At 41.8% G+C, this 27,213-nt stretch overlaps 1 protein-coding gene across 10 annotated transcripts in view; it reads left to right on the top strand.

Moving 5' to 3' along the window:
- PPP6R3 (protein phosphatase 6 regulatory subunit 3) overlaps positions 1-27,213 on the top strand; it is a 76,730-nt gene that overhangs the window by 21,176 nt on the left and 28,341 nt on the right. For 6 of the 10 annotated variants that reach the window (XM_044426011.1, XM_044426015.1, XM_044426014.1 and 3 more), the window contains 10 exons: positions 2,789-3,021; positions 4,683-4,869; positions 11,407-11,544; positions 13,464-13,529; positions 13,858-13,970; positions 17,763-17,876; positions 21,189-21,318; positions 23,542-23,694; positions 24,452-24,601; positions 26,757-26,821. In XM_044426011.1, the coding sequence (XP_044281946.1) occupies positions 2,795-3,021; positions 4,683-4,869; positions 11,407-11,544; positions 13,464-13,529; positions 13,858-13,970; positions 17,763-17,876; positions 21,189-21,318; positions 23,542-23,694; positions 24,452-24,601; positions 26,757-26,821 (1,343 nt within the window). In that variant the 5' untranslated portion in view covers positions 2,789-2,794. Of the gene's footprint in view, positions 1-127; positions 316-367; positions 1,248-2,788; positions 3,022-4,682; positions 4,870-11,406; positions 11,545-13,463; positions 13,530-13,857; positions 13,971-17,762; positions 17,877-21,188; positions 21,319-23,541; positions 23,695-24,451; positions 24,602-26,756; positions 26,822-27,213 lie in introns of those variants that run through there. The other 4 variants (XM_044426009.1, XM_044426008.1, XM_044426013.1 and 1 more) reach the window with 3 other exon arrangements.

Here is a 27,213-nt window from a genome sequence, read left to right as displayed (position 1 = left end):
CAGTGAACCTAAATTTGCCCCTGATAGTCTTAATGCTGTAAGTTTAATAAAGACAAGTTTTCTTCTTTTAAGGGTTTCCTATAATTTGCCCTTTGATCCATTATGTGGTGTTTTTCCTTATTCCAAGGGTCCTGGCCTCCTGTTGAAAAGTGATGGAGTAATCTGGTCAGCAACTGCCATATTGAGAAACCAGCCCTTAAAACAGCTTGCCTTGGGAGAAAGTTTGTGAAATAACACAGTAACATGTTTGCAGTAGTATGCTCTTTTTTGTTATTTACGGCTGATCTTTCCTGAATTAACTCATTGAAAATAGTGGTAATTATATATTTTACTCTGGAAAAGATTTTCATGCGGCATGATATATTCATGCTTACTTGTGGATGCTTACTTCCACACTGGGTTTGGTGGAACTTGTATCTAAGGAAATGTGCATGGGATTGTAAGTACAGATGTTCTTCTGAAAACGCCATCTTTGAAACTGTTTATTGTTCTTTGGGGTTAGTGTTGAAAACATTTTAATGGGTATAGAGTAGATCTTGCATTTTAAGTTGAAGTTAACCTGCATTTGTCAACAAGAAAAGATTGCAGTGGCCTGACAAATAAGCCAATGTTTGACTTCAGCTTTGAGTGAGTGAGTTGAGAGAGAGAGAGAGAGAGAGAGAGAGAGAATGATATTTGATGTATAAAACTTGAACAACCTGTGTAAGTGCACTAATATTTTAATTGGTTAGTGTTTATTGATTGCTAACCTCTGGTCATTTCTGCCTTTTTAATCTTTTCATGTGATACCTTAGGCTTAAATATCAATATATATAAAACAGCAAATACTACATATCAGGGATGTGCACCCGATATTCCACAAAGAAAATGGAATATTAAGATGGTGGTGGTGGCTTTGCATGACTAAAATTCCAAGTCATCCTTCTGAATCCCCTTATTTTATACCAACTAGATATAACACATCTTAGATATGATTGGCACTAACATCCTAAGCACATGCGTTTGGAAACACACATTGCTGGTTTCAGTGGAATTAACTTCTAAATAAATATGTTAGACTGCAGCCTATTTTAAAAGGCCTGTGCATCAGAGGTAGGGCCCCATAGATTTTACCTGGCCTTGTTAACTCTGATTTCTCTACAGAAGCCACATACATACATATCTCTTTAGTGCTGAGAACATCACGTGCTCAAATGAGTGCTGTCCTGTGTTTAATACAAGGTGATCCAGAGCAGGTTTAATACAGGGTAATTCAGAGTTCTATTTCTTTCTGTCATAGCTTTAAAATGAGAGCATTAAAGATGTGGCAATGCTGAATTAATAAAGAGCAAAATGGGAAAATCAGCACATAGCACTCTTCACAGAGTGCTCTGCATGGGTGCTTGTCAGTGGGCAATCGCCCTTTATTTCTGTTAGCAGGCAAATTACCAAGTTGTTGATGGCTTAGAAATGCTAGCATATGTAGAAATTTTAAAGTAGTGCCCAGGACACACTTTGGTTAACTTGATTCCTGTTTTTCCTCATAAATGTGATTTGCTGATGCAACTGATCTGTATTTTAGCAGTGAGAATGACCTGTGAAGTTCCATTTATATTCTACCATTTTCTGACTTTCTTCCCTCATGGAGCCGAAGGTGGCGCATATGCTAATTTCTGCTCAGTGTAGTCTTCCCCAAACCTGGTTCCCACCAGATGTTTTACACTGCTGTTTCCTTCATCTTCCTGGCCAGTGGTCATGCTGGCTTGGATCATTGGATATAAGCCAAAATATTTGGAAGGACCCAGGTTGGAGAAGGCTGTGTTGAGCCGATAATGGTATATACTACCTTGGTTTGACATGTATGGATTCAGATTGAAATCTGACTTATATACACATTTTTAAAGGGATTCTTTGAAGACCAGCAGCTGGGGCCTGGTTTATAACTTTTTATAAAGTGGGAAAAGAATTCTGAACATGGACCCTATTTCATTAATGCATTATCATTTTTAATGTGCATCATGTGACATAGACTTTTTAAGGAAGTAAACTGTTTCTGAAATGTTATGTGCATTAAGGCATTTTTAAAAATATGCTTAATTTTGTTATGTTTGCATCAGTCACTCAGGCTGTTAGTCAATGTGGGGTCTAAGGTGTTAGATGATAAATTGCCTTCGAATTGTTGCTCTTATGGTGAGTTTCATACACTGTTAAACCCCAAACCAGGGAAAGCAAAGCCAGATCTTGTGGTGCAGGCTAATAAAGGACTTAATTCTATTCCTGGTAATAGCATCCATAGAAATAAAGGATACTAATGTGCATGGTCACTTTATGAGAGGAGCTTGGCTAAGCAGTGGTGAAGTTAAAATCCTCTTGTGTTTCTTCATCTGATTCCCAACTAGTAACTAGAAATCTCTGAGTTTGATGCCTGTAAAGTTAGAATAAAAGGGGCAAGAAAATGCTGGAAAATTCCAAGTTAAATTACCATTTTCCTTATTGTTGTTACATTAACATGTCATGTGTTATTTCAAAATATTAACATTCTTCAACTTTCTAACTATTTCACTGAAAAGTTAAGACATTGGCTTATCATTCAAGGCACTTTAATAATACCCATTTATCTTCCCTGCAGTCCATTTTTTTTCTTCCACACTGATTCATCTTTCCCTGCTTTCTGACCTTGCTTCTGTAGTTTCTTCTATGTGCAAGTTAAGTACAGGGGTGTGGTGGGAATGGCTTTCCTGTGGACTATGAGAGACAAACACTACTAACTACTCCTTAACTAAAGCTGTGTGCTCTTTATTTTCTCTAGACCAGCATGTTTTGGAAATTTGATCTTCACTCATCATCCCACATAGACACACTTCTAGAGAGAGAAGATGTAACTCTGAAGGAATTGATGGATGAAGAAGATGTTTTACAAGAGTGCAAAGCTCAAAACCGCAAACTTATAGAGTTTCTTTTGAAATCGGAATGTCTGGAAGATTTAGTTTCATTCATTATAGAAGAGCCACCTCAAGACATGGATGAAAAAATCAGATACAAGTAGGGAATGTCTTTAATGTGGTAGTTTGAAGTTGAGGGAAGACCACAAAAGAAGTTGTGTACTGAAAGTGCAACTAGTTTCAGTGAGGTTCAGAATAAGCATGTTGTATCTATGTGGTTTAGGGGTTATGACTTGACTCTCTTCATAGTATGACTTATCCCAGCTTTCCTCAGCCTGGAGCCTTTCAGATGTGTTAAGGTGCAACTCCCAGCATCCTCCAGCTAATTGTTGTATGTGAATGGATCTGGAAGGTGCCACATTGAGGAAAGTTGAATTACCTTAAAACTCATTGGGTTGTATGTACAATACAGCCTACTGCAATGACCTAAACATATTTCCTGAAGGTTGAGGATGCTCAGGAAAAGCTTAAGATGCATCACGGTGTAGAGAAGGGGTGAAGTCAGGTTACTTGAGCATGCTATTAGAGGCTTTTCAGGTGGTAGTAGCGAGGTGGAGAGGGTGGCATATCTCAGTGCATTTTGTACAACTCTTTGATTTGACTAAGAAGATTAGTAAAGATTAGTAAAGTATAAAGTCTGTATTAATTGTCTGAGCCTCCTTCCACCTATACACCAACTTCAGTCCTGAAAGCAGGCTCTATTTCACACAAAGGAGGAATGTAAATTTAGAACTTTCATTGCTAAAAGCAGGTCTTTAGTTCAGTTTCATAAAGCTTTGGAATTACTTCTTTTTCCCAGAGCTCCATAACTGTTCCTCTTTCCTGTCTTTTGAAGGGATTGAAAAATATATCTTTTTGGCCTTAGATGCTACTGGCTAGTCAAGGGAGGGTGTTTGTTGTTCATTAGTACGTGTTTGTGTGCTTTAATCTGCTACAATGGCTTTTATGAGGTGTTTTGAGCTTTTGTTCTTAAAAATGTTTAGTTTTGTTGGTATAAATAAAATTTTATCTAGTGTGGGTGACACACCAGTTTTCCCAGTATATATTATACTCGGTCAAATTCAGTATTTGTCTGCAACAACTCTACTGGAATAATTTGTGTCAAATAGAAAATTAATGAAACTTGATAATAAAAGTTGATTGTCATTTTCTATGGACATTAGAAGTTAAGGGTGCAATCCATTGCAGGGTGGGATGACCAAACGTGGAGGATTATATGCACCCTATGCAAGGAGGAGGTGTGCTGTCTCTCCATTTTTTTCTGCTCCACAGTGCTTCAGATGGGGAGAGGAAGCTGCAGTGCTGTCAAGATACACTGTATGCTGATGGACCTGGTCATTGACCCCTGCCCCCCAGCATGCTCTCTTTGTCTTTTCTCTTAAAAAGTTACTTTTACTACATGGAAGAAGTAGTTGGCATTGTTCTTTTCATGCCAGCTGTGAGGGAGGTGGATGCGAGCAAGGATCCTCAACTGCAGGGTTGGAGCTTTTTTCTGACCTCTGATCTGGGAATCCAAGGACTCTTTGGTCCCCTAGATACACAACAGTCCTGTGGCCCTCTTGACAGTATGTTGCAAAACAGGAAGAGTTGCCAAATGCTTTACTTAAGCATATGGTTTTTCAAGTAAAACTTGTATCGGTGCTTTGTGTGTTAAAACTGTATATGATTGGTGAATTATTATTGGGTAATAGAAATGTAATAGAAATCTGCAACACAAGTTTATTGTTCCAGTAAAGGAATATGTCACCTGGTCTTTTCTAGGTATCCAAACATATCTTGTGAGCTGCTTACTTCAGATGTTTCACAGATTAATGATAGACTGGGAGAAGAGGAATCATTACTAACAAAACTGTACAGTTTTCTTTTAAATGAGCCTCCTCTAAATCCTTTATTGGCCAGTTTCTTCAGCAAGGTGCTAAGTATCCTTATTAGTAGAAAACCGGAACAGGTAATTACTTAATTGTTAATTTGCAAAGCTGTGTTTTAGACAGTTTTCTTATGTGGTTATTTTTAATTCACTTACTGATCTGATTTTGATGTTGCTACCAACCTATGTTTAATAAATTACAAGTTGTAGGTGAGTGCATGCTTGTTTCGATATACCTGTTCGTACATGTTCTTTATATAATACCAAATCTGGAACTCTGGGTTGTTACGTAAAAGCAGGTTGCTTACCTGTAACTGATGTTCTTCGAGTGGCCATCTGTGCAGTCACACATATGGGTAGATTAACAAGCTTACCATCAAAGGAGGAGGAAGGTGTCCTCATCGGAGGACGGAGGAGAGAACAGCTCTACCGAAGGAGCAGTCCCATCTAGCCCGAACATCGAGACGGTAATGCTTGGCGAAAGTGCAGGGATTCGCCCAAGTAGTGGCTCTGCAGACATCATCAATCGGAACCCCGGATGCGAATGCAGAAGATTTAGCGACAGCTCTAGTAGAATGGCCTCGAGGAACTGAAGGCAATTCGAGCTTAGCTAACTGATAACACAAGACAATAGTGTGGACTATCCATTTAGAAAGCCTTTGTGGAGTGACTGGGTCGCCCTCATCTCTAGCCGAATATTTGATGAACAGTTTATTGGATCGCCAAATAGACTCCGTTCGCGATCGGTAAAAGGCTAAACAACGCCGAACATCGAGGGAGTGCAAGGATCTTTCCAAGGGATTCGATGGCGATGGAAAAAAGGCAGGCAGTACAATGTCTTGTCCTGTATGGAAAGGTGTAGAGACTTTGGGCAAGAAAGATGGGTCGAGACGTAAAACGACCTTTTCTCTGTGGAAGTTTAGATAAGGAGGGTCGACACAGAGGGCACAAAGTTCACTGGCCCTCCGGGCTGACGTGACAGCTACAAGGAACGCCGTCTTCCACGAAACTAATCGGAGATCCACAGTCGCCAAAGGTTCAAAGGGGGCCTTCATAAGGGCCTGTAGAACTACAGAAAGGATCCACGTGGGCATAACCGGTCTAATCGATGGATTAAGGTTATACAGTCCTTTCAAAAATCTTTTGAGGATAGGATGAGAAAATAGGGGTGATCCGTCGACTAAGCCACGGTAGGCTATTGCAGCCGTATACACAGTCCAGAGTGATGCAACTCCAGAAGGAACTGAAGAATTTGTTCGATTGATGAGACAAGTGGGGAGAACGCATGAGACTCGGCGAAGATGGAAAAACATTTCCATTTAGCCGTATATGACTTCCTTGTGGACGGCTTTAGGGCAGAGTCGATAATATGCTGAATCTCAGGGTGCAAGAGCGTTGGGTTTGAATTCGACGGGGTCTGTCTCGAACTGGATGGTACGGAGAGACTGTGGCAGTGAGAGGCACCCGCATGGTTAGATTCGAGAATCGGAACCGAAGCGGTCAAAGTAATCGTCGATACCGATGGATTAATAGAAGCTGTTGGATTCGAGGCTCTCGAATCCGTCGTCGGCCCCAATGGAAGGTCAATAATCGAATCCGCCACGCTGTCAGGTTCAATGAGAGCAAGTCCGGGTGACGAAGTGTGCCGTCCATTTGCGTTATAAGATATGGAAGTGCTGGAAGATGAAGAAACTTCCCATGGGAGATGTCGAGCAGTTTCGCAAACCACGCTTGACGTGGCCACCAAGGGGCAACTAGTATCCCCGATGCATGGTCACTTACTATCTTTGCTATGACCCTCATCAGAAGAGGGATCGGAGGGAAAGCATAGAAGTTGATGTTGTCCCAAGGGATCATGAATGCGTCCCCTAGGGATGCTTGTCCGATTCCTGCTCTGGAGCAGTAAGTCTCGCATACCCTGTTCCGTCGAGTAGCGAATAAGTCCACATCGGGGAACCCCCAGCGCCTGAAAAGGTGGTTGCACGTACGAGGATCCAGTTCCCACTCGTGAGAAGTGAAGATGTGTCTGCTGAGAAGATCCGCATGCATGTTGTCTGTGCCAGCCAGATGAACGGCCATCAGAGTAATGTGTCTCTGTGAATGCACCAGTCCCAAATTTTCATAGAAAGCCTGGCTAAGGTCAGTGATTTCTTCCCTCCTTGCTTGTTCAGATAAAAAACGGTCGCTATATTGTCCGAAGTTATCTGAACGATCCGATGATGAAGGAGGTCTTCGAAAGAACGAAGAGCTTTGAAGACTGCCAGCAGCTCTAGGAAGTTGATATGATTCGTGGATTCTAGACGAGTCCACGTTCCCTGGGTAGACAGGCCAGAGCATATCGCCGCCCATCCTAGGAGAGATGCGTCGGTACCGAGAGTTATCGAAGGAGGTCGCACCCTGAAGGGTCGTTATTTGTTTTTCGGTGCCAGGCGAAGACCTTTTTATTTAAGCAACATTTTAAATGTTAATACCACTGAATTTTATCTGGCCAGGGCGGCTTATTTTATATTGTGTGTTTTAAATTATTATGATTATTTATATGTATATTTTAACTTATTGGTTTTATTTATTGTTGTAAGCCGCCCTGAGGCTTTGGCAAATGGGGCGGCATAAAAATGTTTAAAAAAAGGGGGGGGGGACTCCCATCACAAGATTGGCCGGTTTCAGCCACCAGCACAGGGAGTGTAGCACGGAAGACGGGATCCGAATCTGTTTCGACTGTGGGTCTCTTTGTGGATGATACACCTTGCTGAAGAATAATTGTAGTGGGCGAAACCAAAGTCTGGCATGTGGAACTACGGCAACTGAGGAGGCCATATACCCCAGGACCCTCTGGATGGATCACACCGTAACTGTTCCCTCTTGTCGAATTCGATGGATATGGCGAGCGAGAGTCTGCTGTCTGTCCTGAGGGAGGAAGGCTTTCTCCAACGTCGAATCCAAGCGGGCTCCAGTGAAGGTGAGCGTCTATATTGAAAGAAGAGAAGATTTCTCTGTATTAATACGTAGACCTAGACTATCTAGTAAGGTACGGGTTGTATGGATGGTGTCTAGGAGTCCTTTTCTGGATTGCGAGACCAACAGCCAGTCATCGAGGTACGGGTAAATTTGTATGCCCTGAAGGCGTAGGAAGGCACAGACAGGAGCAATACATTTGGTAAAAACTCTCGGAGCCGTGGCCAGTCCAAAGGGTAAAACTGTGAACTCATAAAGTTGGTTTGCAACAGCAAAACGGAGGAAATGCCTTTAAGTTGGATGAATTGAATTATGAAAGTAGGAGTCCTTCAGGTCCAGTGAGGTGAACCAATCCCCTCTCCTTAACAACGGCAAAATATTTTGAAGGGTGGTCATACGAAACTTTCTCGGCATAATAAACTAATTCAAGTCCTGTAAATCCAAAATCGGACGTAGACCACCATCCCGCTTGGGGACCGTAAAGTATCTGGAATAGAATCCGTGAAGTCCGTCAGATGGAAATACTTGACGAATTGCTCCTTTAAGGAGAAGTTGATGTATTTCATCGAGAAGTACCGGCGAACATGAAGTAGACCGGATTGGACTTGATGGAGGAACGATGTTGAATTCTATTCGATAGCCGTGTTGAACGATGGATAATACCCACCGGTCAGATGTGATGGACTCCCAGATGGGGAGTTGGCTTCGGAGCCGATCCCCAGATGAGAGGGGGGTGGGTATTAGAGGAGCATGAGGAGTGGTTCGCCAGTCACATCAGCGCTGCCTTCGATCGTCGAAACGATGGTGGCCCTGTTGGAAGTGCTGTTGGGGCTGAGGGCGGCGGCACTGTTGATGCTGTTGTTGCTGGTGGTGTTGCGGCAGCTGTCTCTGCTGGTATGACTGCCTGTAGGATGGCCGATTCTAGGACCACTTACGTCTGCTGTGTGACTGGATCTCCATCCTGCGCGCCGTCATTCTTGACTCGTGCAGTTTCTTGAGTTTGTGGTCGGTACGTGAATGGAAGAGCCCAGAACCATCAAAAGGCATCTCTTCTATTCGCCACTTGGTTTCCTCCAGGAAATTACAGTTCCAAAGCCATGCGTGTCTCCGGAGGGAAACGGCACCGACCAAGGCCTGGGAGTCAGTGTCCACGTGGTGACGTGCTGTGGACAACTGCTGCACCACGACCTGCATGGCTTCTTTGATTAGGACCTTCGCAAGGTCACCCTGGTGGTCTGGGAGGGTGGAGGCGAGGTTGTGGAGGCGCTGCATAATAAAATATTGATTTCACGCCAGCGTCGCCTCGTAGGTGGAAATGCGAAGTCCTAAGCCCGAGGCAGCATAGACTCGCCTGGCCAGGGAATCTATTTTCCGGCCCTCCTTATCCGTCGGCGCCGTATGTCCCCTCGCCTCTCTGCCTTGCGAGGATTCGACGACTGCCGAATTTGGTTTTGGGTGCTTTAGCAGGAAGGGGATGTCTTCTTCCCGGACCCTGTACATAGACTCATATCTCCTGGACGTCGGCTGAGGATGTGAAGGTAGGTCCCAGGGCTGCGTCATCGCTTGCCACAGGGTAGTTATAAGCGGCAGAATGATGGAGGTTGATTGCTCCCCGCGGACGACGTCGTAAAACTTGTCCGTCGATGGTCCCAGGCGCTGGGCAGCGTTGATCTCCAGGGACTGGACAAGTCTCGACATCAGCTCCGTGAAGGAGACGTGTGACTCATCGGGTGACGCAGGATCCTGGGATGTCACCATGACGTCCGGGGAGGTTGAGTCTACTTCAGAGTCATCCGAATCAGCACCGTAATATGGTGGGGCAGAGGATGATGACTCCGCCGGTGAGAAGGAGCAGCTGCTTCCGCTTTGCGGAGATCGAGGTGGCACCCTCCTCGAATCCACAGACCGCGGTTGGTCGCGGGGCGGAGGTGAGGATCGCGCCCTGGGAGCAGGGTAGTACCCCACAGCGGGTCTCCCCAAGGTTGGTAGTAGGGACGACGCCAACTCTCCAGGCGTTGCTCTACCGAGCGGCTCCTCCGATTCCCTGGTGGGGACAGGCCAGCTTCTGTCTCCAGTGTCACCGCGGGCATCGGTGTCGGTGACCTCGCTCTAGGAGGGGAGTCCTGGATTTCCCCATCCGAGATAGACCCCTGTAGAGTTGGAAGGGGTGCAGGCGGGAGGTCGACCGCACATCGGGGAGTCCCCTGAGGGGTAACCCGCATGGCCTCCTGAAGGATTGGTTCGGGCGGGGTCGGTATCGTAACCGCCACCGGTACCGAGGGTCCCGTTGGCTCTGAGTCCCGATGTCGGGAACGGTCCGTGGACTTAGCCTTCTTTGGAGGCTTAGAGGCCTTCTTCTTTCTGGCCTTCTTATGGCCTGCCGGGTTCTCTTTGGCATGCTTCCGCTTCTCATGCCTCTTTTTTGGTGAAGCAGAAGGGGCCACCGAAGCAGGCGCACCTTCATCCGAAGGGCGTGAGGGTGGAGCCACAGAAGCAGAGCCAGGTTTTGGGATAGAGACGAGTGGGTCTGATTGCATCAGAGCCCTATCCCAAAGGAGCCTCTGAAGCCGGTTCTCGCGGTTCTTCCTAGCCTGCTTTGAGAAGGCTAGGCAATGAACGCACTTATCCATCCTATGCCCCTCTCCAAGGCAGAGGAGGCATAGGTCATGCAGATCAGTAGGTGCCATTTTTGACCCGTAGTCCGCACGTTTGCGGAAAGCCACTCGCTGCGCCATTGCAGAAGAAAAGAAGAAAGAGAGTGCAGAGGGTAAGTATATATTTTTTGGGTTTTTTTTTTTTTTTTGATCGAAGAAGAAATAACGAGAAAAATTACACAGAAGCGGGAAACGAAGTAAGGGGAAAGTAGTATAAGGGCAATATATAAGGAGAGAACCAAGAATAGCCAAAGCGAAAGTCGAAAGCAGCACGAGGCACAGTGAACGGCGGTCGCAAAGACTGGACAAAATGGCGGACACTCCGCTCTTTATAGGCCACAAGGGGGAGGGGGAGCGGAGCTTCCCGCCAAAAACCCTTAGCTATCAATCTTCCAGCCAAAGGCACTGCGCAGGCGCAGTACCCATATGTGTGATGCACAGAGGCCACGACGAAGAACTGACAGTTCAGAATTTGAATCACTGGACAAGCTGTATCAAGAGGAACAAACTTCACTCTTGCTATATATTTTAATACAAAAAATATAGTGAGGTTTTTGAGTAGGGATAAGGGGAATCCATGTAAGTCATGAATGTGATATATTATGCAAAACACTCATTTTCATTGAAATCTGGCATAATCTTGCATGTGTAGAGAGTGCAATATTAGAACTTCATTTCATTTGTTGCATTTGTATATCAGAAATAGTTACCCACCAGGAGGTGCTGCTGCTTTAGTCATGTGGGTGAACATTTCAACCTGAAGCCTTTGTTCCTTCGTAGTTAACCTTTCAGCTAAAGTTTCTGGCTAACTACATGGTACTGGTGGACAGGACTACCCCACTCATCCTTTTATACGTATCAGCATGCATGTAGCATGTCAGTATTCTGTAAACTGCCAGTGAAAAACTGATCATATCAATCTGAAATTAACTTGCAGATTGTGGTTGGCTTCATAATATTTTACAGCTTGCTATAAACTATTTTTCATGTTTAAAAAATTCTTTCACAGATTGTGGATTTCTTAAAGAAAAAGCATGATTTTGTAGACCTCATTATAAAGCATATAGGGACCTCTGCTATTATGGACTTATTACTCAGGCTGCTGACATGCATAGAACCTCCACAGCCCAGACAAGAAGTATTAAATGTGAGTAACTTCTGGGTTGAGTCAACTGTAAGAGTAACATTGAATGGCATTGTCTTTTAAAGCTGAATTTTAATGGTTAATGAGATACCCTTTTAATTCTCTTAGTAAATAGAGCAAGAAAATGATCCCCTTGTTGCATTTCCTACACCCTCTGGAAAATACGGCTTTTGCTAACCACATAGATCAGGGCTGAGCAACCGTTTTGGCCTTATGGGGCATATCTGATGCCATATTTGGGGTCAAGGACTAAATGCACATAGGGATGGGATCGATGGTAAACTAAAGGGGCTAAAAATTCCTCTCAACAATCTCAATCACAATTGTGCTGCCCTTAGAAACTAAGAGCAGCTCTGAAACAGTGGTTTTCTTCCTGCAGCCCATATGCAGTCCACCCTTAACTTAAATTGTGCATTTGAACTGCTGATCTATCCTGCTTCATTTGCTAGTCATTTCTTGTATTTCAACTGTTGCTTATTATCTGAGTAAAAGAAAAGTTTGTGGCTGTAATCCCATGAACATATCTTGGAGCATGGAAGAGAAATATCTATGAAACTATACTTCTGAAGTTTTCAGAACATGCTGTTGTGATTCCAGACTTTCCTTGTCTCATAAATAAGCTCGTGGCTTGAAACACAAACTGCTGATATTGTTTATATGTATGAATGAAAATTATGTTGTTCATTTGTTTTGGAAATGTTTTAGAATACTTTGCCAGCATTGGATTCATTGGATATGAACACCAGTCATTGTTCAGCTTGTCTCTGCTGGTGGTAACACTTAATAATCTGCACTCAACATGATAAAAAACATCTCAATTTGAATTCTGTGTACAAAGTCATTTTTTGGCTTATTTGAATATGAGAAATGAAAAGTCGAGAGTAAAAAGACATGTAACATTGTCCCTTTGCAGCAGAGGTGGGTGACTTCAGGTAGTTTGGCCTATAACTTCCATCAGCTCTAACCAGCATAGCCAATAGTGAGGGATGATGGGAGTTGTATCCAAAACATCTGAAAGGCAACAAGTTGCCCATTCCTTCTGTAACAGTAAAGATGCACAAAAATCACTTTGAGGGCAACTGCTACATTTTTGCCAATGTGTTACTATCTTAACCACAGAAAATCAGGTTTATTTCTGTTACAGCCCAGTACTTTTTCTTTAAACCTATTCTGTTACCCCCTTTCCCCCAGTCTGTTAATATCCACTTGTTTTCCCACTCACTGCTCTCTGAACTACATTACTAACCTTCCGTCCTCTTTCTCTCTTCATCGTGCACTGCATGATGCCTTTTGTTTCCCTGCTCCCCCATCTACTAGCATACTCTTCCACCATCTCTCTGTAGGCCCATCTGTTAACCTCTTTTATCATAGCCTTTAAGTCACTTGATCTTTCATGTTATCCCTCTTTTTTCCCCCTCTATACCCTAGCAGGTATCTCTGTATTTCGTCCTTCTCTTGCATCTTTCTTCCCTCTCCACTTTTGGGCCATTTGATTCCCCTTCTTGTCCTTGCTGAAATCAGTGGCTGCAGCATAGAAGGTTTTTATGCTCCCAGGAGTTCACATGCATACTTACTCTCATATGTTCCTGGGCTGTGTGGCATGGCTTGAAAAGCTGATGCCAGCTGTATTATACAGCTCTGAATCCACTGAGAGGAGCAACAGTGGTAACCTAGCCTTGCAAGAATTCTCTCCTGCCTTGATTGGCTTTGGGCCTTCAGTGTTTTACAAAAGTTGGAAAGGATTACAAATAATGGATGCCTGGAATCCCTCCAGGACATTACAAATAGGAAGGGGCCTGCATTTGGCTTGCAGAATTTATGCTATACAGGCCTGCAGGACAGCATAAATGTTTGGCACAACCTTGTGTAGACAAAGGAGAAATGAGCTTTTTAAAGCGTGTTCTTACCACATGTCTTTGCAGTGGCTAAATGAAGAGAAAATTATTCAGCGGCTTGTGGAAATTGTGCATCCTTCTCAAGATGAAGATGTAAGGAATATATTTCACAGTTCCTATTTGGTTAATTTGTATGTCATTTTAAATCTTCTTTGTTTACATGTAATTTGCTTAAAAATTCACAAGCTTCATTTTTTTAATCAGAATTGTAGGCAGAATTGTAAGATTATAGGAAGGTGCTAGACCCTATTATTGAGAAGAGCGGGCAGCTTCTCAATCAGTTTATTTAAAGCATAATTAATACCCATAATATGTGTTTTTATCTAGGAAATGGATAAATCTGCATTAAACCTGACTTTTGTGTTAACTACTGATAAATATCACAGATCTTTCATCTATAAACTGTGCTCTTGTTCTTCAGAGACATTCAAATGCATCCCAGTCACTCTGTGAAATTATACGTTTGAGTAGAGACCAGATGCTACAAGTGCAAAACAGTTCAGAGCCAGATCCACTGCTTGCAACACTAGAAAAGTAGGTTGACATAATGTTACCTGGCTGTCATGAATGTGTATGTGTGCTTGTCTTTGTGTTTATTGTGTGACTTTTGTAATGTTGACTGTATTTTTTATGTTGGGAAGCACAAGAGATCTTGAATGGAACTCTGAAGAATGATACAGCTTCTTCTCTAAGGAAATGCTATGCAAAACCAAAAACCAGGGACTTGAACAAAAAAACATAAAGCAGGGGGAAGAGGAAAAGTAATCTGTGTTCAAGGAAATTTCTTTACTTGAGATGCACTGTGTTCTGACCTTGCTCAGCTATAATAGTAGATCATGGCTTAGCATTATGAAAGTGAGTAGGTGCTGTGTCTTTCCCCTCCCTGCAGATACACAGGGATAGGAAGTTTTAAACATTCTGTTTGTGACTTCAAACCATTTACAAATGATACTGAATGCTTGAGAACTCTCCATTGAGTTCCCATGGTGGAAGATTCTTTATTAAAGGAAGTCTTGACTTGGGATATAGCTGCAATTACTTCTGATTTCTCTGTCTTCTCTTGTCTCTCTAGTGCAAGTCTCTTGGTCTGCTCTGCCAGATAGAACAGATTCTAAAGTCAAAAGTGAGCTGTAGAGCCAAGTTCTGCTTACCTCTGGCTCTGAACTTTTAACCCATGCCTTGCAAAGTGTCTGAAAAAGAAGGTGCAGGAGGAGCAAGTACTTATCTGGTACTTGTGGTCCCTTATCAGGTGTTAGGCTTTTGGACAGAATTAAGAAATTTTCCTTCCACCATTCTTTTCTAGGATTTTTCTGTCCCCTCTCCCTTACTGGAAGGAGTGATAGAACACATGCTTTGCATGCACAAGGTTGCAGGTTCAACCTTTGGCATCTCCAGGTAGGGCTGCAAAAATTTGCCTAACACCCTAGAGAGCCACTGCCGATAAGTTTTGATAGTCATGTTCAGTGGTGTGACTGGGCAACTTCATACATTTGTAGGTAGTGGACTGGGATGCTTGAGAGGGCTACATGAATGGGAGTGGGCAGGTTGCCAGCAGTGGCACTGCTGCTGTGTGTGGAGTGGAAATTGTTTTGAATGGATAAGCTTCCTAGATATTCACTTCTTGGACCAGAGGCTGACATGTTTTGGTGGGTGAGCTAGCTCTTTGCTCATCTCTTCCTTCTGTTCCCTGGCTGCAGTTTGTCTTCATTTACACCAGGAATCATCTCTCTTCTGAGGAGAGTGCTGCAAGCTATCTTGTACTTGGTAGACTTTGTTTGGAACGTGGCTTTCACTTGACCACTTCCCAACCAGCAAGTTCTAGGCCACCCTACTCTGCAGATTTTCTACTGAAGTTGCATTATATATGCTTTCCACCCCCACTCCTGACTTATGGCAGGGGTTTGTAACAAATTGCCATTTTCTTGCTTTCGGCTGACAGTGGTTGAGTCCTATTTTATTGTATGCTTCTGTCCTAAACATACCCTCTACTAAGCTGGTAAGTTGTTAGCTTGCCCTGCTTTTACTTAGTACTGGGCTTTGGGCTAGGCAGTTTTCTCCAGGTGAATTTAGCTTGCACTGTTTGGGACTGCCTTGTGTGTGTGTTTGTTTTCTGAGGTCTTGACGACAGGGGCAGTGGTAGGCTTCTTGTTGCTGGGCAGGTAGTGGTAAGACTCAATAACTGCATCAAGCTGTCTGTGCCTACTCTTGTAGTCTTCCTACAGGATAGTCTTGACTTGGGTCTTAACATGTAACAGTCTGTCAAGAGGGCTGCTTTCTGTTCTGTCCTCACAATGGTCAGAATTCTTGTAGGGGCTCACCTCCTATTATCAACACTCCTCCAGTGCCAGTGCTTATTGCATCCCTTGTGTAGTGAACTGTTTTTGCCCGAACAGCTTAATTCTCCAAGTACTTACCAGGTTTTCAATCTAACCACTGAGGGAGGTTCAGTTTGCATTAGATTGAAATTGTCTGTCTTGTTGCTATTACCTGAAGTTGCAGGGTGTCTGAACCGGTGGCCTTCCCTGTTAACTCAGTAACCTTATCCACCAACCCAGCCTTCTTGTATCTTCCATCATGAGTGGATCTCTTCTGGGACCCCCTTTTTTAATTTCCAGTGTCCACTCTTGTTCTATCATGAACAGAAACTCCTTTTGCCCTAATTTTCAGCAGCCAAAAGGGTGGCATTACTTAAAGGTTAGGAGGCCCTTTAAAACCTTCATTTACAGAATTCAACTCATCTGACAGCCTTTTCCTTTACTTATGGAATCAAAGTCAGAAGTAGAATAGTTACCAAAATGTTCCCTTCCAGGTAGCTCAACCTTTTAAGACTCTGACCCATTCTGAAGGAATCCTGGCATGCTCTGTGAAATTCGCTGTGACCTGGGCTGATCTAATGCTCTGTCTGAGGTGACACCCTGGTCTTCTCTCCATTTGTTGTAGTATTTAGGCAGAGGATACTTCAGTCCATATTACAATCCTGGCTTAATTTTTCTCTTTCCCATTTGCTGGGTGAGTGGACCTGTGCTCTATTAGGCTTCAGTGTTCTGGACCATAGGATGGCAACAAGTAGAAGATTCCTCTTCTGCTTCTTTGCCAGTGAGTGGTCCAGATTATACATGGACTTAGCTGTCATCACTGGACTCCTTGGGTAGTGCTTGGCTTTCTCTTTTGCTGTCATTTTTTGTTGCCAGTATCTGTCTCTGGAGAGGAAATGAGAGGTACCTCCCAGTCAATTGCTGAACCAAGTCTTTCTTGGTTCAGCAACAGTTCTCCTTCAGGGGATAGGGTAAAGAATCTGGTGAAATTCTCTATTTTTCTTTGCATACTAATAACTGGTTTAATATCCCAATTTGGAAGGTAAGTGACATGAACAAAATAATTTACTCATAGTAGGAAATAACGAGGAATCCTAGTGTCTTCCACATCACAAACAAGCTTTAGATTTGTTCCCCTCATGGACAAAATGAGGAAGAAAGGGGAGGACTGACAACATAAACCTAAGACTCATACCTGGTCATCCTCATAATGCTAAAACATGGCTTTTCGTTGCATTTGAACTGACTCTTCATAGTTGGGTTGATCTTAATATATTGTTCTTGTACCATTCTAATGAATTACAGGTCATTTGGTTCTTGGACAGAGCTAAAGTAGGTAGTTTGCAAAGGTGATAACACTGATACCAAGGAAACTTATTTAAAGTTTGCACTTTTTGTCTTCAGCAGTTATTAAAGTTACTTATGCCTTCAGTTCCATCTGTTATGTCTAGGATATACACTTTTAAATAGAGCTCAAAGGAGTGTTTCTGTCTGGTGAGGTAGTGCTTGCAGTATATTATTGGAATACTTTGTGCCATGTGTGACTTAACATCATCAGCATAATGGATGAGACATTATGCTGGTCAAGTGAATATACCTTCTCACAAGTGTGTAGCTTGAAAGTGTTGCTTTCAGGCACATAGGGGAGATGGCTAGAGAACTAATTCGCATATCTAGTTGGTAAAGAGCAGTTAACAAATCCTAAATGATTATTAGTCTGGTTTCCTTGAAAACCCCACACCCAAATTATTAAACTCATTTTCATGTGATCATAGATTTCCTAGGTTATGAGCACTTGGTACCTAAATGCTTTAAACCTTCAATTGTAAGGGTTAGAGTTTATATTGAAAATGTTTATAGGGATGATGCAGTTTGGCTTTTGAATTTTTTTGTTGTTTATTTTGTTTTAAACAAGTAATTTTGGAATATTTGCAGGCCATTCATGTAACTTTTCTGGAAAATATATCTTAAAGAGATTGTTAAACTTCAAATAATATTTTCTCTTTTTTAGAAAAGAAATAATTGAACAGCTGCTATCAAATATTTTTCATAAAGAGAAAAATGAATCTGCGATAGTCAGTGCAATTCAGATACTGTTGACTTTGCTGGAAACAAGACGGCCAACGTAAGATTGTCTTTACCGTATTGATGATACATTGTCTTGCAATTGTTATGTAGTAGTTATTCATCCCACACTCCAGTATACTTACAAGTATGTTTCTGAATGAGTATTTTTCTGATGTCCTTATTAGATTTTCTTGATTCAAAATAACAAGGAATAAATTTCAATTTATATATTAATGGTTGTTTTCCCCTGATAAGGCAACATAGTGGTTTAGGATAGCACTTTTTTATCTCACCTTCTGGCAACATTTGGATACAAGATGGTACTATTTGCATAAATTGATCATGATGTAAATTCATGGGAATGATGAATGTATAAATTGTTTCACCTTTTGCACATAATTAATGTTAATGTTCCCATTGTAGTTGTTCAGTTGCAAAGTCATGCCTGACTCTTTGTGACCCCAAGGACAACATTCCTCCAAGTTTTCCTGTCCTCCACCATCCCCCGGAGTACACCCAAGCCTACACCCAGGTCTCCAGTGATCCCATCCAGCCATCTCAACTTCTGCTGTCCCCTTCTCCTTTTGCCTTCAATCGTTTCCAGCATCAGGGTCTTTTCTTATAAGTCCTTCCTTCTCATTAGGTGACCAAAGTATTTGAGTTTCATCTTCAGTATCTGGCCTTCTAAAGAGCAGTCAGGGTTGATTTCCTTTAGGATTGACTGGTTTGATCTCTTTGCAGTCCAAGGGACTCTCAGGAGTCTTCTCCAACACCATAATTCAGAAGCATGAATTCTTCAGCACTCAGCCTTCCTTATGGTCCAACTCTCTCAGGCATACATTACAACTGGGAAAACCATAGCCTTAACTATACAAACTTTTCTTGGCAGGGTGATATCTCTGCCTTTTAGTATGCTGTCTAGATTTGCCATAGCTTTCCACCCAAGGAGCAAGCGTCTTTTAATTTCTTGGCTGCAGTCGCCATCCATGGTGATCTTGGAGCCTAAGAAACTAAAATCTGTCACTACCTTCATTTCTTCCCCATCTGTTTTCCAGGAAGTGAGAGGACCAGATGCCATGATCTTAGTTTTCTTAATGTTGAGTTTCAAGCCAACTTTTGCATTCTCCTCTTTCACCCTCATTAAGAGGCTGTTTAGTTCCTCTTCACTTACTGCCATTAGAGTGGCATCATCTGCATATCCGAGGTTGATATTCACCCGGCAATCTTAATTGCAGCTTGTGATTTATCTAGCCCCGCCTTTCATATGTTGTACTTGGCATATAAATTAAATAGTCAGGGGGACAATATACTGCTGCACCCCTTTCCCAATTTTGAACCAAGCAGTGGTTCCATGTCTGTTCTAACTGTTGCTTCTTAACCCACATTCAGGTTTCTCAAGAGACAAATAAGATGGTCTGATACTCCCATCTCTTTAAGAACTTGCCACAATTTGTTGTGATCCACACAATCAAAGGCTTTAGCATAGTCAATGAAGCAAAAGTAGATTTTTTTTCTGGAATTCCCTGGCTTTCTTCATGATCCAGCCTATGCTGGCAATTTGATCTCAAGTTCCTGCTTGTACTTCTGGTAGTTCTCAGTCCACATACTGCTGAAGCCTAGCTTGTAGGATTTTGAGCATAACTTTGCTAGCGTGTGAAATGAACCCAACAGTAGTTTGAACATTCTTTGGCATTGCCCTTTTTTGGAATTGCCCTGTACAATGTTGCGAACCTCATCTATAGTTCTTCAGGCACTCTTGTCTATCAGATCTAGTTCCTTAAATCTATTTGTCACCTCCACTGTATATTCATAAGGAACATGATTCAGGTCATACCTGGGTGACCTAGTGGTTTTCCCTACTTTCTTCAATTTAAGCCTGAATTTTGCAATAAGAAGCTCATGATCTGAGCCATAGTCAGCTCCAGGTCTTGTTTTTATTGACTGTATAGAATGTCTCCATCTTTGGCTGCAGAGCACATTGTCAGTCTGATTTCTGTGTTGACCATCTGTTGATGTCCACGTGTAGAGTCATTTCTTGGGTTGTTGGAAAAGAGTGTTTGCTATGGCCAGCATGTTCTCTTGACAAAACTCTGCTAGTCTTTGCCCTGCTTCATTTTGTATTCCAAGGCCAAACTTGCCTGTTATTTCAGTTATCTTTTGACTTCCCACTTTAGCATTCTAATCCCCCATGATGTAAAGGACAGCATTTTTGGTGTGTGTTCTAGCAGGTGTTGTAGGTCTTCATAGGACCAGTCACCTTTGGCCTCTTCGGCATCAGTGGTTGGGGCATAGACTCGAACTACTGTGATGTTGAATGGTTTGCCTTAGATTCGAACTGAGATCATCCTGTCATTTTGGAGATTGTATCCCAGTGCTGCTTTCCTTACTCTTTTATTGACTATGAAGGCTACTCCATTTCTTCTGAGGGATTCCTGCCCGCAGTAGTATACCTGATGATCATCTGAATTAAATTCACCCATTCCTGTCCATTTTAGTTCACTGATTCCCAAGATGTCAATGTTCAGTCTTGTCATCTCATGTTTGACCATAGGTAATCATAGGTAATCACATTCCAGGTTCCTATGCAATATTGTTCTTTACAGCATCAGACTTTCCTTTACCACCAGATACATCTGTAACTGAGTGTCCTTTCGGCTTTGACCCTGTTGCTTCATTCTTTTTGGCGCTACTAGTACTAGCCCTCCGCTGTTCCCCAGTAGCACACTGGACACCTTCCGGCCTGAGGGACTCATCTTCCAGTGTTGTATCTTTTATCATTATGATTCTGTCCATGGGGTTTTCATGGCAAGGATATTGGAGAGGGTTGCCATTTTCTTCTCCAGTGGATCACCTTTTGTCATAGCTCTCTGACAAAGAGAGAGACCAGTCTGTCTTGGGTGGCCCTGCATGGCATAGCTCAAAGCGTCATTGCGCTATGCAAGCCCCTTGCCATGGCCCCATGAAGGGAAAGCTTCCCATACACATTCTTAAAAATAATACTAATGTACACTTGTTCCAGGGGGAGGCTCCTGAATGATGTCATTAGTGAATGCATCATAGCAAAAATATGGAATTATTTGTCACATTGAGGGTGTTTGTGTCAGTTGGAAGTCTTCAGTGTAGTTCTTACATAACTATTTCCAATTTCATTTGGCTGAAATGTTGTATTGGCTTATAGAAAGGGTAAGAGTAAGTAATAGTTTGTAGGGCAAGATGAACAACAGTGTGACTTTTAGGCAAAAGGTGAATTGATTGTAGAAATTCAGTAAGCTTACCATTTCTGTGTTAGAGAAACAGATCTAATCTTATTTTAACTACCCTTACTTGCTCTGCTAATGAGAAAACGTTTTTGTGTTTGTGTGTGTTCTAGATTTGAAGGTCACATAGAGATTTGCCCCCCGGGTATGAGCCACTCAACATATTCAGTCAACAAGAGTGTATTAGAAGCCATAAAAGTACGACTTGTATCTTTCCATGAACTTCTCTTGGAACCCCCCAAAGTAAGTAAAAGACATAACTTAGATTGGAGGTGGATGACGCTTGCAATCAGATTTGGGTTTTGTTTTTGTTTTTGTTTTTTTTTTTACAAGTTAGGTTGCTGTGTCAGTTTCATCTATTACTGGAGGAGATGAGCATGGCATCACATAAAGTGTCCTGCTCTAACTCAACCTTGATTTGGTCATGCATGCTTTAGCTGTATCTCAGTACTGCAAGCCACTCTGTGTAAGGCTTTCTTTTGAAAGATTGAAGACTTCAGCAGTTGATGGCAGAACATGTTAGTCAAACTTACAGTCTTAGGTTATGTGAAACTTTGCACAGGAATACCAAGGAAATTCTGAGTTATTGTGTATTGTGCACTGATTGTGGGAAATAATTAGCAGAAGTAATAGACGGCACAAGAATTATTCACAAAGCAGAGAGAAGCTGCATAAGTGTACTGTTGGTGCAGGTGGTTTTCATTGCTCCTGAGAGCTTGCTGAGCACCAGTCAGCAACTATACCAGTGCTACATCTGAGTAGTGCTTCGGTCACAGATCAAATTTAGTTGCCCATAAAAGATTTTGCACAGCAAAAAAAGCCATATCAGTGGTTTTATTCTGAAAGAAGCTTCTGTCAGAGCTCATTGGCCATGTGAGAGTCCACGCAGGTGCAAATCCTTGTAAGTGCTTTGAATGCAGAAATAGCTTCTGAGAGCAGCCGGATTTCATGAAACATAGAGGGAACAAACTGTATAAATGTTCCATGTGCAGGAAAAGCTTTATTTAGCAATCAGCACTTACGGTCCATGAAAAATCTCTTATAAGGGAAAATTTGTATGTTTCCTCTGAGTTCTGAAATAGCTTTTGTCAGCACTCTCTGTCTCATTAAACACAAAATTATCTACACAAGAAATCACATAAATGCTCTGTGTGAGGAAAGCTGTAATAAAAAAAATAAAAACACATTTCATGAAAAGTATCTCATCAGAAAAGCTTTCACAGTGGGTATATCTTCTGGTGGCTTGTACTTACTTTAAATGCCAAGTGAGTCACACAGAGAAACCATTCAGATGTTCAACTTGTGAGAGAACCTTTTGTTACTGATGTAACACAGAAGAAAAGCTCTTTAAATGCTCAGATTGCAGAAATTTGTTATTGGATTTCATGAAACACCACAGAAGCCATACAGGTCAGAAACTGTACCAGTACTTCACATATGAGAGAAATTTTGCCCCACACATGAATCTGGTGGAAAATCCCTTGGAAATACTTCATAGGAGAGACAAGCCATTAAAATATTTCCATTGTAGGACTTGCTTCTTTCAGAGATGAGAACTCATTAAACACTGAAGAATCTACACAGGAGAGAAAACCTACAAAGAAAAATTTATGTTGAGAGATTGACTAGTACATGAAAACTTCAACAGGGAAAGAGACAATATAAGTGTACTGATTGTAGAACTGGCTTCTGCAGGAAGGCAGAGCTAATTATTCAGATTTGTTAGCTGGACACGTGCAAAGAAACAACCTACTACAGAACAGATGCTAGTAGAAGAGCCTGTCATCCCACAGTTCTCAGCTTAAAGCCACTCAGGTTTATCATTTTCTGCAGCCTGTCTTGGGCAATAATGCTTCTTTCTCACAGGCCTTGGGTGATAGGCCTAAACTTGCTCAGAGACAGCCTCCAAACAGTCTACACAACAAAGATGCAAACACAGGTGCTGGACTATGGTGTGTTAACTGCAGCAACTGTTTTATGAATGGCCACTTTTAAGAATGAGATTGTCAGTACTTTATACATTTTATTTCCTTCTGATTTCACTGTTTTGCTGCCATATGTTCTGTCTATACACCTACAACACTCCACATTTCTGATAAAGTGAACTATATAGTCCAGGAAACATTTGCCAGAATATACATGTTAGTCTTAAAGATGCTACAAGGCTCCTTACTTTTCCTGACATTTACCCTCTGGAAATTCATATAAATCTTCTGTGTGTGGGAGCTTCCATTAGCAAGCCTACCTCCTCATATAGGAGAGAAGCTGATGAAGTGCAATTGTGAATCTTACCTCTCACAGAAGGGAGATCTCAATAACCACCAGAAAATTCTCGCCTGCTTTTAAGGGTGCTATACTAAATGTTGCAGCATTGACTCTGATGATTGCCATGCTAACTTCCATCATGGATAAAATAAGGCTTTGTGGTGTTTAGTTTTAATATTTTATGCTGCTGTTCTTGTCTAGAAAAGCGTCATGAAGACAACATGGGGTGTGTTGGATCCACCAGTAGGAAACACCAGGTTAAATGTGATTAGGTTAATATCCAGCCTTCTGCAGACAAATACAAACAGTGTAAACCTGGAACTTATAGAGCTCAATAGCATAGGAGTAATACTGGTAAGACATAAATATTTGCAAGATTAACTTTCCTGTCTTTCATAGAGTAATAAGATAGCATTTTTCTTAACTTTTTTGATTCTGGTAATTGTTTCTAGTCCTGCTAGTTATGTCATGACATAGGTGAAAGATAGCTTGTTTCTTTGAGTAATATAATGGAACATTAGGTATGGAGTTGTTATTTCTGTTTTGCCTTAACTTTATTAGGCAGCCAACAATGTTCTGTGGGACATCCAAAGTTGGGTCTTGCAGCTTGAAAACAAACTGAAGTTAAGCTATGGGTCTGTAAGCTTGGCTACAGCAGTGTGGGGATAGATGGGGGACATTTTATCTATATCCCTTTTCTTCATAAGTGTAAAGAGCAGTGGAGAGGTGGAGAGATCAGGAAAATAAGGTGAGTAGAACCCTACTCACTGTGGTGATAGCCAGTGCGACCTGTAGTAGTGAGTGGCCAGCCTCTCTGATTCTTTTGTGCAAGTGGTATCCACCACTTATGCCACTGAGATCTGGTGCTTCTAGTATTAAGCTCTGAAATGAGTAGACACACCTGCTCCTGTTACAAGGCAGTTTGGTGGCGCTCCCTTGCATTAGCTCTGCTGATCTTCCCCATTCTAGAAATAAGAGTTTTCCTATAAGCTGGGCCTCTTGTACAATGTAATAAGCAGGACTAACCACTCGTGCAGTCCCATTAGATACTGTCCTAGGGTTTAGCAGGTAATAGGGCTACTTCTGAATCTGATTTCTTTCCATTCTGCAGGACATGTTTTTTAAGTACACATGGAATAACTTTTTGCATACTCAAGTAGAAATTTGTATTGCATTGATCCTTGCAAGTCCTTTTGAAAGCACAGAAAATGGTACAATCTCAGAACAGGATTCTGTTGGAGACAACCTTTTGCTGAAACATGTAAGTTGTCAACTAGTTTCAGTTTTATAACTTTAAGTATTTACCTTATAGCTGTGTTAAGCTTTCTGCAATTAAAGGGAAGACTACCAAGGTGATAGCCTTATGCTTAACAACCTACTTTCCACACCTACATACTTCCAGGAAAAACACTTGCCCTATTTTTGAAGAGAGTAGGGTTGACTTCAGTGAAGTAACTATACTTGCTGATATATTTTAAGTCCTAACTAATACTGTTAATCAATAAATCAGTCTGAAATTGATTTAATACTGAAATCAGTCAATCAACCCTGACTGTTCTCTAGAAGGACAGATACTGAAGCTAAAGCTCAAATACTTTGGCCATCTAATGAGAAGGAAAAGCTCCCAATGCTGGGGACAATTGAAATCAAAAGGAGAAGAGGATGAGGTGGCTGGATGGAGTCACTGGTGTGGTGGGCATGGGGTTTGGTGGACTTTGGGGGAGGAGGATGTAACCAAAGGCACAAGTGATTTCATCTGTCACACTCCCACAGTTGGTTTTCATTCTGGTGCACATAGTATACTTTGTTCTGAGCCTCCAAGTGCTCAAGAAAGTGCAAAAGTGTACCCCAGCCCACTGTTCCAAGGGAATACAAGAATTCTAACAGTCTCAGATCACCCATTTTGCTCTCAAAACCCTGTTTTTAAAGAGACCCAGAGTTTGGACAGCTAGCTCTCAAAGCTGTCAAAACTCCTTGTTCTCTAGGAAAAGTGGGATTTGTGCACATTCCTAAACATGTTGGGACAAGGTATAAAATGTACATCCTGGTGGGAACTAAGCAGCACTGGGGAAAAGGGGAATGACTTATTCCTCTCCTGGTGTACTCACCATGGAGTACTCACAAGAGGACTAGGAACAGGGGGCAACAACCCACGGTGAGCCTGGTGTCTGTTGGATTCACTGTTTGTATACAACCAGTGTACTGTTTGTACACTGTTTTGTATACAACCGGTCAACCATGGCTTATTCGCAGGATGTGTTGTAACATGCAAACACATCTATACTTTGAAGAAGAACAATGAAATAAAAAATTTAGTGTAATTATCTTTTTCCAATGATAGTATGGTAAGGGCTAGAAAATATCAGCGCATTATTTTTGAAAATGTATAGTATTAGATTTGGGATTAGACTGCCTTCTGGGGAGGAAGGAGCGCACAAATAATTCATGTGTTTAATAGCATAGTGATGTGAATTCTACTCTGGATGTTGCATGTGTTTTCAATTCCTCTATTATTTTTATACTGAGACTGTTCCTAGCCTGCACCTTCACTTTACAAGCTTTGTACGGCAGAATGCTTGTGCAAATCCTGTGGTTGTCTTAAGGGTAGAAACATTGCTAGAGCTTTCTCCTGGTCCTGGAAGGCTGCTACTTTGAAATATTCTTGCATTAAAACTGAAATAGAATATTGGAAACTTCTATATGAACATACCTCAAACATTCAATTATGAGTGTACAGAACAAATAACTGGAGTAATCTTAAATAATATGGGATGCTGAACACCTTATCCTAAGTGGTTCTTAAGAAGATTGCACCTTCCATAAAATGTTCTGTGGTCAGTGAAACAGGTGGCTTTTGAAACAATTTTTGTGCAAACTAAATTCAGTCTCTAAGAGCATAAACTGGTGATGATCCCAGCTCCACTTGAAAATATACTGGAGGTGTTTCTTCTGCATATCTTGAATATGTGATGGACATGGAACTGGTTGAACATATGAACCTGAGGCATCTTCAGCTTTTGGTGCCAGATTCTTCAGAGCATTTGGAAGCAGCTTCAGATGCAGAATTCAAGAGTGATAGGCTGTACAGTAATCATGGAATTTCCTGTGTGTGGAGGGGCGGTATTTGTAGTGTTATGCAAGGAAGTCATATGGCATGCATATGTAACATTAATTTCTGTAGTTAGAACACAAGAGGTGCATAACTGTAATGCTGGGTTTTCTAAGAGAAACAGACAAGGCCGTGATATACTTAAGAAAGAATTGGAGGGGCACAACAGGAAACTACTGTGTAGATGAGTGGCAAGACAGGACTGGAACTGATGGTTTGTTTGAAACTTGAATGAATTGCTGCATGTTACAAGGCATTTAATTTGTTGCATTCTTCTGCAAAAATCAAGGAAGCTTTTCTTTTATAGCTTTTCCTTAAGTGCCATTTAATAGAACGGATACTTGAAGCTTGGGAGATGAATGAGAAGAAACAGTAAGTAGTCAAAATCTTTGCCTCTCGTGTGCAGTTAAGATAATATATAATATTTGGAATGTAAGATACAACTAGTTTTAATATAGAACAAATCAAAATAAAAAGCTAATGATGATTGACAGATTTTCATAAACCCAGCTTCAGCACACTTTTTGCTAGTGGGGAGTAGACATGAGCAGATCATGGGACTCTTGAATAGGAAACAAGAAAACAAGTCCTTTTTATTTCTACGATTATATTGTTCACTTCTGCTCTTTGTGACTGGGTAGCTTTGCTCGAGTAATATAGAGTGACTTGCTCCCACTGATCTAACATACGTAGATGTATACAAAAAAAAACAAAAAAAATATTTGGGCTAATTTTGGAACATTATGTATCAGCATCCCCATCCT

Source organism: Varanus komodoensis, unplaced genomic scaffold (assembly GCF_004798865.1).
Source record: "Varanus komodoensis strain SLA01 unplaced genomic scaffold, ASM479886v1 scaffold16, whole genome shotgun sequence".
Taxonomy (NCBI): domain Eukaryota; kingdom Metazoa; phylum Chordata; class Lepidosauria; order Squamata; family Varanidae; genus Varanus; species Varanus komodoensis.
The sequence above is the reverse complement of the archived record's forward strand: the minus strand, read 5'-3'. Positions and strand labels throughout refer to the sequence as shown.